General features: G+C 42.3%; 1 protein-coding gene across 1 annotated transcript in view; it reads left to right on the forward strand.

The window, feature by feature from the left end:
* The window catches only part of LAMA4 (laminin subunit alpha 4), a 1355623-nt gene that overhangs the window by 1296365 nt on the left and 46300 nt on the right, over positions 1-12958 (forward strand). Inside the window, exon 39 of the mRNA XM_044061904.1 lies at positions 3195-3314. Within this exon, the coding sequence (XP_043917839.1) occupies positions 3195-3314 (120 nt within the window). The remainder of the gene's footprint in view (positions 1-3194; positions 3315-12958) is intronic.

Genomic DNA, 12958 nt, shown 5'->3' on the forward strand with positions numbered 1-12958 from the left:
TCAGTAAGCCAGTTGGCAACCCATCGAGTGATGTAGGGATTAATGCCCAGCTTAGTAAATTTATCTATGATTCCAGAGTGGGGGATGGTGTCAAAGGCTTTGGCGAGGTCCAGATAGGCTGTGTGGACTGCCTTACCCTCGTCCACGGCTCTGGAGATGGATTTGAAGAAGTCAATAAGGTTCAAGAGACAAGATCAGCCCTTCACAAACCCAAACTGGGTGGGGTCCAGTGTTTTAAGATTGCCAGTGTCTCTGTTTATAAGTTCCATGATAATACGTTCCATGGCCTTGCAGATCAGGCTCGTCAGACTGATGGGGCGGTAGTTCCTGGGATCCAAGGTGGATCCCCCCTTGTGGAGTGGGATAACTGTAGCTGTGCACCACTCAGTGGGCACAAAACCTGAGGTGAGGGTATGATTAAACATGACACTTAGGTGAGGTGCCAGTTAATTTTGTAGTTCATGTAGTACACAGCCCGGGATGTCATCTGGTCCCATGGATGCTGTATTCTTAGCTTTGGAGAGTGCGTTTTTTACCTGTGTGGCCATTATTACCGGAATTTGGCAATCTTCCAGTAGTGAGATGGGCCATTTAGGGGGTGAGAGGGGGGTGAAGTTGGCACTGAATCTATCTGCCAGGATATTGGCAATATCCTTGGGATCAGTATATTTAATGCCATTATGTTGTAGCTCAGAGCAGATCTCAGCATTGACATTTAGATTCTTGACATAGTTATAGAATGCCTGGTGGTTGTCTTTGGAATCTTTGGCAATTTTATTTTCGTAACTAGCTTTGGAGGATTTTATGAGGGATCTCAGCTTCTTACTGAGGCTGGTAAGGGAGTTTTTTGCATCCTGGGAGTTTCCTCTTTTCTGCAACAGTTTTTTTTCCTTTTGTTGTAAAGTTTGTTTATGGCAGGGGACCACCGGATTGGCTTCCTTTTTTTGGAGGAAGCATCTTGGTTCTATTTGGGATGGCACGATTCATGCATGAGTGGATGTGCTCATACAGTACCTTAGTGTAGGACGCAGCAGTTGAACTTTCAGTTCCCGTCTGCATGGGTGTCATGAAGTTTGTAACTTCTGACTTGAGTAGCGTGAAGTTGGCCTTGGAGAAGTTTTTTATGGAGGTTTCCTTACTGGGAGGTGGGGGTGGGATGTGGATGTTAAGGGTGATTAGCTTATGGTCTGACCTGACCAACGAGGGGCTGACCATAGGTGTGGAGCATCGATTTCCCATGTTGGTAATGACCAGGTCTAGGATATTGGAGCCCTGGTGGGACTATGGATTAGTTGATCCAGGGCATTGGACTTTATGAATTCCAAGAACCGTTGGGCAAAAGTGTTGGTGCATGAGTAGTTTTCCCAGTTAATGGCAGGGTAGTTGAAATCACCCAGTATTAGGGTGTTTGGTTGTATATTAATATTTTCCAGTATGTTTAGAAAGGTGTAGTGAGAATCTTGGAGCATGGTGGGGGATCTATAGCAAGCTACAATTTGGATTGCAGTCTTACCTAGTGTTAGTTGCACCTGGAGAATTTCAGACACATTGTGTTGGGCAACTAACCTGGTGGTGTGAATATCCTTGGTGAATATGGACACTCCTCCACCTTTAGTGTTTTGATCCTGGTTTGGTAGCCGAAAAGTGTGGTAAGAGTTGTAGCCTGGTATTGCAGGAATGCTCTCTGGAGCATTGAACCAGGTCTCAGTTACTGCACAGATATCGATGTTCTCCATTTTTAGGAGTGCCTCGAGAGAATGCATTTTGACGTTTAGACTTCTAGCATTCAGTAGCATTACTTTCAGATTTTGCATGCTTGTACCTGTTATGGTGGTGGTTTTGTCCTTTGCACTTTGCCTAAAAAAGGCACTATAGGGGTGGCAAGAGCCTTAGCCAGTAACCTGAATCCCAGAGGCGACAGGTGCAGACCATCTCTGGCAAAGCATCGTGGTCTGTCAATCATGTCGTCCCAGGCAGACAGATACTGGATACCCTTTGAATGACACCAGAAGCTTAGCCAATTGTTGAAGTCAATCATTTTGTCCTTATATTGTGGTATCATTCTGGGCGAAGGCAGGATGCTACTCAGGGCTAGGGTCATACCTGCCTGGGCCACATGATCCGAGAGCTCTTCCATGTCTCTTTTCATGTAGTCCAGGGAGGTACGTCTCAAGTCATTCACTCCAACACGGACAATGACGGAGACATATTTGTACTTGTTGTGGAGTGACTTGAGTGCATGAGTTATGTGGTGGATCCTGGCACCCGACAGGCAGCTCACTGTAATTTTCTCCTTGTTCAGCCTGGTGAGTGGGACATCAGTGTGCCTGACTATACAGTCACCTATGACTAAAGTGTTAGTTACGTTGTCTTGCCTTAGGGGCTGTTGCTGGGTGGCGCACGTGTTGTGAGCTATGTAACACTTTGGTTGTGATTGGTGCTTGCTTGAGTTTCAGCTTTGGAGGTCCTTGTTGCTTGAGCAGGTTACAGTTAAGGGCCTCCACATATGTGAATTTAGTATTGCTATGTGTGGGTGTTGGTGGTGTGAGTTTAGAAGGGCTATGTGTTGTTTGAGGTGTAGTGTGGGTGTTAACCTTCTCCTTTTGACTGTCTAGCACAATCTTGGGTGGAGAGAGCCTTGCTACCAGTTTGGCTATGTAAGTGCATCTCTCACAGGTTGTAGTGTTGGGTGGTAGAAGGAGAGGGTTGTCTGTGTACATGAGACAATTGCTGCATTGCCTCAGTATGCCCATATTCATCAGGTGAACAGGAGAAATCAATGGAAGCTGAACCTTGGACATGCCTGGTTTGGTGCTTTTTTTTAAGTACAGGAGCTGTTTTCCCTTACCTTAGCAAGGTACTTTGCAATTATAGGCTGTTTAGTGCCTATGATTAATTTCTCCTTATTAATAAGGAGAGTTGAGTGCTTCTATCAGTTTAAGGCTTCCTAGTACTTTCCAGCAGGTATTAGAGCAAGTGCTAGTCACAGGGATGCTTAAAGTTAAGATGAAAAAAAATGGTTTATCCTAAACACTGCAGTGTGCACTAGAGAAGTTAGATGTGAAAGTAGGTAACTTAAGTTTTACCTAACTAAAAAGTTACAGTTTAGTGGAGAGTCACTATTGAAACCAGTGCATAAAGTACTTGTTTAAATGATACATCTACTCTGCTGTTTTGTTTGTATTCCCTTGCAGTCATCAGAGCCTCCAATGTTGTACAACTGGATGTGGATTCAGAAGTGAATTACGTGGTGGGGCCTGTGACTCCCATACCAAGCGATAATAAGCTACCAATATATGTTGGTGGTGCGCCAGGTAAGAGTAGAATTTGCTTTGTCTTTGCATTATTTATGAAAAGTTCCCACATAGCTTGCAATGATTTTTAACTGTAAGAAAAGCTTGATAATGAAACATGAATATATATGACCAGATTATAAATTTTTGTGATGAATGACACAGCTTAAAATGATTTATCAGTTTCATAAAATGTAAAGATCCTGATGAATGTTACAAGGAGTTTGTTTTAACAAAATAAGGTACAAATATAATCTACTGGTGGATATCTGAAGTACATACCAATATTAAAACATACCAGAAATTTCATACAGAGCATTCCATTTAGAAAGTCCAGAGATGAATACAACAGGATGAAGGAAACAGATAATACTAGGTTCGTAGATAATTCATAAACAAAGTACATAAAATAGATAAGGGTTCAAGCTGTTCAAGTCCTACTTCTCAGCTATCTCATCTTACTTTAGTATTTCTTTCTCAGTCTATAGCTGTTGGTTCATATACGGTTATGCAAAGGTGCTACAGCTTGTAAGCAAGCAGCAAAATAAAAAGGAAACGGTATATAACTAGGTATAGAATTCAAAAAGAAATTGTACTATATTACACACATTAAGGATATGCAAACCTGTAGGTCTGATACTACAGGTTTAAGCTGAGCCTCTAGAAAACTGCACTTCTGAAAATTGTTCATTGAGCAGTTCAGACACAATGTGGATTTCAGGCAACCCAAGTTCCTCTGCAAGGCTCAGGGGTTTGCAGTTACTGCTCCTGCACCATTCCATTACTTACCAGTCCCAGAATATGCAAGTGTGTGTGTGTGTGTGTGTGTGTGTGTGTGTGTGTGTGTGTGTGTGTGTGTCTGTGTGTGTGTGTGTGTGTGTGTTTAAGCATCTGGATGTGCCAGTACACCAATCTGTGTAGGTATATAAATGTTTATGTATATGTACCTATAAGTACATCTAATATGTATCTATCTTATCTTTCTTTCTATATAAATACACACACACACACACACACACACACACACACACATCACACTTACACAAACACATATCTGTAACCAGTTATAATCAAAATGCTCAAATGCTGACTGACGAAACATCAAGAACATGCACATTAACATGCTGCTGTGGATACGTCAAGAATAGCCTTGGTAAATGCAAAACTTACAGGTATAAAAAAAGATTAAATATGGCCAGGCTGCACTACCCACAAACACTCCCTGCTAATCATAAATGCTAACTCTGAGATCAAATAATGTTGAGAAGGAAGGAGCATGTTTCCCAACTGTGATGCAACACACACACACACACACACACGGGGAGAGAGTGACATATACTATTAGTTTTAGGTACTCCTATTATCTGCTTCATTGTCAGAGAACTCAAAGCCTGTTGTGAAGATAGATGAAGGGTGCCAGCCTAGCCAGATAGAATTTTGTAGATGTGTCTGTTATTTATAAATATTAATATAAGCCACAGGCTTGTTCTCATAAATGGAAGAAAATGGTGTTAAATGTGGAACTGCAAAAATGTAACAACAGTGCACTCTGCTGTAGGAAAGCTGATAAGTCAAGCATTGTATAATTGTTTGATCACAAAACCCGGAGCCAAGATGTCTGGATGAAGGAATTCTTACTTTTGTTTTGAGACTAGAGTTAATTGCTAGAATTTGCATGTATAATGTCTTTTATTGCTGTAGCTTCTCGACCAGGTGCAAGATCAAAAGGGCTGTTACACCCTGAGCTTCTGTTAGCCCAGGAAACAGAAAATAATTATGTAATCTGAAATGAGTCAGTGGTACTGTATTATCAGTTTAAGGACAGACAGACTCAGAGCATTTTGTATTTGTCTTGAGAACATTCAACATCACCAGCACTCTGCCTATGCTCTATATGTATGTTTATTTTAGAACTGTTTTCTCTTAGATATAGCTAGGAAACAGGAAGATTATATTAGTTTCTTTTTCTGTATTGATGTCAGAACTTTTCCACTGTAGTATTTTAAGTATTTCTCTGTGATCTTTGAACTCTTGACTAGCACTGTGTAGTAAGACATATTGTCTTGTGTGTTTTTTTTTTATTTATTATTAAATATTTTTGAACCTTTCAACTGTGGCTGTTTTATGTAGAGGTAATTTAAGCTCTAGAGTACATTACATGTATATAGTGATACTGTCCAAGTCACTCCTATAAGCTTTGCTGTTCAGTCACACCTACCATTTAGATTATAATATTGCACAATAATATTTTTATTTATTTTTATTTATTTTACATTTGTTGACCGAGCTAGTCCAGCTGAATATATGTCCATTTTCAGTGGAGGCCCGGGGAGAAAAGCTCCAACGAAATTTACAAATAATGCACAGTAATGGTCCAAACAAGTTAAAATTCTTAAAACATTAAGACAGAACATAAAATCTTTGGAGAGAGGCAAGTTAAAACAAAGTTGTAACATATATTTGCTATACAGATTCTAAGATATAAGTTTCTAATATGGAAAAATTAGAAAAAAGTAGTAAACATATTTTTTTTTTTTTTTTTTTTTTTATCTCACTAGTGTGTTATGTGAGGAGGAGTTTATGAGGGAAGGATGCAAGACAGGTTAGTCTGGGTTGTTACAGGAGCAAAGCCAGTGCTTGTTAAGATGTGTCTTTAGCTGTTTTTTAAAGAGTGGAGGACTAGACAAAGATGAGATATCAGATGGTAGTTTGTTCCACATATGTCCAACAGAGTTAGAAAAAAGGCTATTGCCAGCAGAGTTATTGGGTATGGTAGTATTAACCAGTAGTTTGTTTGCAGAGTGTAGCTGTTTCAAGTTATTATATGGTGTAATGAGGTTGGAGAGAACAGGTGTTTTAGCAGGCTGATAAAGAATTTTGTGAACAGTTAAGAGCTGTTGATAAGTCAGCATGTTAGGAAGTTCCAGCCAGCCTAGTTGTTTTAGGTTATGACAGTGATGGGTTCTGAAGAGAGATCCTGTGGTAAATCGGGCAATATTATGGTAGGATGTGCTAAGTTTCTTGAGGTTATATTTCGAGAGATTGGTATAAATAGTGGAAGCATATAGAAGGGTAGAGATAAGGTGAGAACTGGCTAAGGTGGTCCGAGCTTCAGGCATAAGGAATGATTTGATTCTATAGAGGGAACCAATCTTTTTGTTTATTGTTTTTATTGTGTTGTTTATATGAGAATCAAAATTGAGATTGTTGTCAATAGTTACTCCTAGTAGTTTTGTAGTAGCATCAGGAGAAATAATAATTGGACACCTTTTGATAAAGGCCTTATTAGTAGCTGATATTAGTGGGTGGTGGCAGCTGGTACTACCTTTTAGACTGGGCAGAAAGGGGGCACAGCTGGAGAATCTGTGCCAGCCTTCCCCAGGAATGTCTGTGTGGTTGTATATAACTCATATCTAAAGTGTGTCTTTGTGTCAGCTACTTGAGCAGGGACACAAAGCACTGGTTGGACAGAGAGGTTGCTGGAGGTTTTAACTTGCCCACTAGGCTGAGATCTGGGCTCTGTAGCTGTGCCAGTGGAGAGTATTACTGGGGATCTGAGAGAAAGGGAGAAACCAGCCCCAGACTGACTGTAATCTCTGTGTGCTCTTAAAGGAGTACAACAGGTTTCTCTAATGCATTCCTCAACTTCACAGCCCTTTTCCTCCCTATTTACATTGTCCTCTGTAAAGCAACAACAATAAAGCATTTACAAGTTTTATAATTCCCCTTACCTCTGTAACAGAAGCCTACCTTCTCATACTGTGATGGTTTCACTTACAAAATGATTCTCTCACATTCGAATAAAGCTTGCTGGAGTCACCCAATTACTGACATCATCAAGGCCAGGCAGTGCAGGTACTTTTTTTTTTTTTAAATCAGTTCCCTCCCCCAAAGTGACATCACCACAGCCGTCATCTGATTCTAACTAAAATAATAAGACCCACCCATTCTGTGATGTCATGGCTCCATTGTCCTTCCCCCAGCCTGAGTGCTGTTCATTTTATTCAGTAGTAGTGTAGTAACACCGATGTTTGGAAACACAGAAATTTGGTATGCATACTTGTACATTCTGCTCGGCAAATGATGCTTAGGTGGTGTATCGTTTGCATACTTCTCTGTTGTATTTGCACCAGATACTGCTAGTGTGCAGTGCGGGAATAGAAATATTAAAACATTACCCTGGTATCATAGGTGGCACTGCAACATATTCATAGTGGCTTAACATGAGAGTAGCTCTAAGCAAGCACCATGTGAAACCTGAACAAGCACCTAGAATTATTCAGTGCAGCTTCCACATCTTAAGTCTGAAAATGAATTCACATACTCACATGAACAGGAGTAGCTGCATATTGATGGCTAAAGGTGTATGGGCATGTCGGGTGGTCACTACACTGCAAAACTGGTATGTAATGGTGGAGATATTTGGAAGGCATGAGCAAACACACCAGTATATTAAAGCCATAGCACCAATTGAACTGGAGGCTGGCAAATAGATTTAGTAAGGGATTTTGTCCATGCACAAATATTTCAACAGTGATTCTTTGCAGTGGCATCCATTATCTGATTCAAGGTAAATTAATCTTGATGTCCTTTATTTAAAAAAAAATCAATAAAACATTTACTTTGTTATAAGTGACTTCTGGACACAAGAAAAAGGAAGGGGAAAATATAGCAATGTGGTTTGTATGTACAAAGACAAATCCAGGGACACTGCAAAAGGTTTTTTTTGCAAACCAACCAGTGGAGTAAAAACATATGAAGGCAAACACTGCATACCAACACACTTTGCACATGTAAATTTCAATTTATAACAAGGTGGAAGCATGAAGTGGTACCTTAACACTTAAATTAATAAAGATCTAAACTGGTTAATAGTATAAATGTTTTATTCTTTAGCTCCTTGGTGTAAGATCTTACTGGATGTGATTGCAGTCAAGTAAGGCCATGGCTATAGTGCAGCAAAAAAATGTCCCCTCTAACAAAGGAAATGCTAGAGCAAAGATTAAATTACATGAGTCAAGCACCCTGCTGAGATCTGCCAATCAATGGAATTACCAGGTCAAATTACCCTCAGGACTTTGACAGCTAGGGAAGCTAAGTGTTATGGGGGAGGGGAGAAGTAAATGGACTGGAATTCATTGTCTCACAAATTAGTGCCATTTAAACTAAATTAGAAAAAAAGGCAGCAGTAAACAGCACTTTGAGTGTGTTCTGTGGCATTTGCGCTGTTTCTGTTTTCAGTAGTCATCCAGCAGCAGGGAATGTCACTTACACTGTTCTATTTTACTCAGTACTTTGTACGCATGCAACATCTATGAAATGATAGGAACTTTAGGCAAACGGAGGCCTGCATGATGTAACATTTTTGAGCCAAACTGATTTCTGGGATACTGGATGGCAACTTGCTTTATCCAAACGACATCAATATGCCAGCCTCCAGGTGGTCAGAGTCTGGAATTACATATAAAAATATTTAAAATCCTGTAAATAATCCCAGAGTGCTGTTAAGGTGTAGGAAACATCATGCCATGATGTTTTAAACATATTTTTTGAGTCTGTGGGTGTGGTACTCCTTTAAGGGAAATTGTACTTTACTGTGTGTGTATTTGTTATCCTCCCCTATGTGGATGCCCCTCATTGGTGTTAGGGGTGAGAACTGAGGCTCATTGATTGCTTGGCTAGTGCACAGGCATCACATATTAATTGTTTGGCAGTGGTGGGATATCCACACCACATATTAATTGGTTGGCAATTGGCTTGTAGTGGTGTGGATAGTGAATGCCTGTAGCTTGTGTACAATGATCACTGAATGTGTTTTTGTACTCTAAATCAGCCATGCAGTGAATACTCAGAGCTCAGATCACAAATGTTTTATTTCTTTTGTTGGCTTAGTTAGCAGGGGAGAGCAGGCAAGCATGTCAGCAGAGGAGTATGGAAAGCTGACAAGGAGCCAGTTGGGTGAGATGTGCCAGGCTAAAGGACTGGTGCAGGGAAACCTGAATAAGGCAAACATGATTGCAGCTTTGGTCACAGCTGCAGCAGAAAACAGCATCCAAGATGATGATCAGACTGGCCGTGGAGATGTACAACACTCAGGAAATGGACAGCTCAAGCTTTGTGCAGAGGACTTAAAAATCCATCTGGAGCTAAAGAGATTTGGGTTGGAGGCCAGGCATTTGGAGATGGAAGTTGTGTAGAAGGAAAGGCAGAGGCAGCATGAAAAAGAGATGCTGACTCTTCACCAGAGTTGCAGAGGTAATGGGGAAGGGAGTAACTGGACCCCATAAGCAAAAAAGGTCAGTAAATTTCTTCCACAGTTTAAAGAGTGGGATAATTTTGATAGTTTCATTCACATGTTTGAGAGGTATGTAAACAGTATGATGTTGACCAAAGGCTCTAGGTATGGTTCCTGACCCCCTTACTCCATGGTAAACTTGTAACTGCATTGTCTAAACTTGCTGATTGTGAATATTTTGATTATACTGCTGTTAAGAACTGTTTGTTTTTAAGCGAAGACCTGAAACTTATAGGAATATGTTTCATGAGCATAGATGCAAGGCAAATGAAAGTGTGTGTAAATATGTTGCTGAACTGAGCACTTAGTTTCATAGGTGGGTGAGTGAATGTCAGGTCATTACTGTTGAAGGGCTGGAAGACCTTTTGGTGAGGGAACAAGCCCTCAGCACTTTGTCTGAGGACATGAGGATCTGGTTAGCTGATAGACAATGTGCTACTTCAGAGGAGTTGGGGAAGAAGGGAGACTAATACCTAGTAAGCAGAGTATCCCTGCACAGGAAGGAGACCCCCCCAGTACTGCCCATGGGTCTAAAGGAACCCATGAGGGCAGCCCATGGGTCCCCAACAGAATATGGCAGTAGCAGGGTAAGCCACTAGTCCAGGTACATGTCCAGGACCTAGGGTTAAATGTTTTAAATGCAGCCAGTCGGGCCATGTGGCATACAGATGTCCATGGAGGCAAGGTGCAGAACAAAAGGTGAGAGACCCAGTAAGTGGGGAAAACAAAATGCCAATAGTAGGTTGTCTTGAGACAACAGGGGTACTGAACTACCATCCTGCAGCTGTCCTGATAGGGAAGGATTTTGATGAGACAGTACTATGTGTTAATGCAGTTACATGCAGTCAGGCGTTGAGACAAGCATGTGGGTCTGGTAGCCTGGGGGAGATCCAAACAAACCACAAACTTGCAGCCAGGACTGGTGAGGTGGTTACTTGAGGGAGAAAGCTATGCGGTAGCAGTGAGACTGAAGGTGAGCCACAGCTACTTGTGGGTACTGATGTTCCCTTGGACAGAGTGACTACAAGGGTAGAGATGAGTAGTAGTACCTAGGCTGACAGTAAGGCACCACTGTCAGAGGATGCCAGACTTCCTGTGGAAGGGGAGCTGTGAAGGGTTACATAGAGATAGCTGAGCCAGGCTCAGCTCTCAGACCCTACATTACAATGCCTGAGGCAGGTAGCTAGTGAGGCACCTGATTCTCAAGGGAAGGGTGAATCTGTATACTGGGACAAAGGGTTACTGTACAGAGAGTGGACCCATGAGGGAGGGCTAGAAGGTGAGAGAGGGTACAACAGTTGGTAGTGCCTAGAGCCTACCATCTTGTGCTTCTAACCATAGCCCATTATATTCCCTTTGCAGGTCATATGGGCATAAATCGTACAAAGAGATGTATTATGCAGAACATCTATTGGCCTGAAATTTCCAGAGATGTAACCGGGTACTGCAGGATCTGTGAGCAGTGCCAAAAGGTAGGCAAGGCAGGAGACAAGGTGAGAGCTCCTTTAATGCCTTTGCCTGTGATTGAGGAGCCATTTCAGAGGGTAGCTATGGATATTGTGGGGCCTCTGAGTACCCCAAGTTCCAAAGGGAAAAAGTATATCCTAGTGATAGTAGATTATGCTACAAGATACCCTGAGGCAGTGGCTTTGTCCTCTATTGAGGCAGAAAAGGTGGCAAATGCTTTGTTAGAGATTTTTAGCAGGTTAGGTTTCCCAAAAGAAATACTGACTGGCAGAGGTGCCAATTTCATGTCAGACCTGGTGGCTTGTCTATGGAAGTACTGTGGGGTAAAGCACCTGAAGACTATCCCCTACCATCCCCAGAGTAATGGTCTTGTTGAGAGGTTAAACTCTACAATTAAGTCCATGCTACAGGCATTTGCAGAACAGTTTAAGAGGGAGTGGGACAAATATTTGCCCCATCTGTTGTTTGCTTACAGAGAGGTTCCCCAAGACTCCACAGGTTTTTCACCCTTTGAGTTGCTGTATGGGCATAGGGTGAGGGAACCTCTAGATTTAATTCATGATGAGTGGGAAGGTGAGTGTGAATCTCACAAGGAGTCTGTTGTGGCATATGTCCTAATCCTCAGGACAAGGGTCAGGGAACTCATGGGCTTGGCCCAGGAGAACCTGGCAGAAGCCCAACAACAGAAAAAGTTATGGTATAACAGGAATGTCCAAGCTAGAGAGTATGTTGTAGGGCAACAGGTAATAGTTCTCATTCCTGTCAGACACAACAAGCTGCAAGCAGCTTGGGAGGGACCCTACAAGGTGGTAAGAAAAGTAAGAGATGTCAACTACATGGTGGAACTACTAGGCAGAAGGTAGGGGCAAACATTGTACCATGTTAACATGATGAAATCTTACTATGATAGGGAGGCCTTTGTGCTGCGTATTTGCAGTAGCCTGCAGGAGGAGTCTGAGGGAAATTAGGTGACTGATCTCTTCAGTGAAGCTTGGACTGACACCTCAGTGGAAGGGGTAGCAATGTCCCAGCAGCTATCTCCTACCCAAGTTCAAGAAATCCGAGCAGTGTTACAGGAGTTTGGGGAAATGTTCACTGGGAAACCAGGGTGCACCCACCTGGTGCAGCACCAGGTGGATACAGGACCCCAAAGGCCTATTAGGCAGGCTCCTTATAGGGTGCCTGAGAGAGTCAAACAAACTCTGAGGGGGGAGATACAGGAAATGTTGGAACTAGGGGTAATTCAAGAGTCCAATGGTCCCTGGGCCTCCCCAGTGGTGCTGTTGCCAAATAAGGATGGCAGCACCAGGTTCTTTGAGGACTACAGGAAATTAAATAGTCACACAGAGTCAGATGCTTACCCCATGCCTAGGACAGATGAGACCCTACAGTAGCTTGGTGTGTTAACTATCTTACAACCATTGATCTTACCAAGAGTTACTGGAAGGTGCCCTTGACTCTCAGTGCTAAAGGGAAGTCAGCCTTTGTGACTTCTTTTGGCTTGTATGAGTTCACAAAGATGACCTTTGGGATGAAAAATGCCCCAGCGACTTTCCAGAGGCTGGTAGATCACATCCTAGCAGGAGCAGGAGGGTTTGCCCTTGCTTATCTAGATGATATTGCCATCTACCGCCATTCCTGACAATAGTACCTTCAGCTTGTCAGGGAAGTGCTGGGCAGACTACAGAGGGCAGGGTTGCCCATTAAGCCCAGCAAATGTCAGGTGGGTATGGCAGAGGTCTCCTACCTGGGACATAGTGCAGGGAGTGGTAAGATCAGGACAGAACCTGCCAAAGTAGAGGCCATTCAGGCATGGCCTGCACCTGTTACCAAAAAGCAGGTGAGGGCACTCTTAGGGAAGCAGGGTACTACAAAAAGTTCGTCCCCAGTTATAGTACCATAG

This window comes from Protopterus annectens, chromosome 2.part0 (assembly GCF_019279795.1).
Source record: "Protopterus annectens isolate FY-2018-M chromosome 2.part0, PAN1.0, whole genome shotgun sequence".
Taxonomy (NCBI): domain Eukaryota; kingdom Metazoa; phylum Chordata; order Ceratodontiformes; family Protopteridae; genus Protopterus; species Protopterus annectens.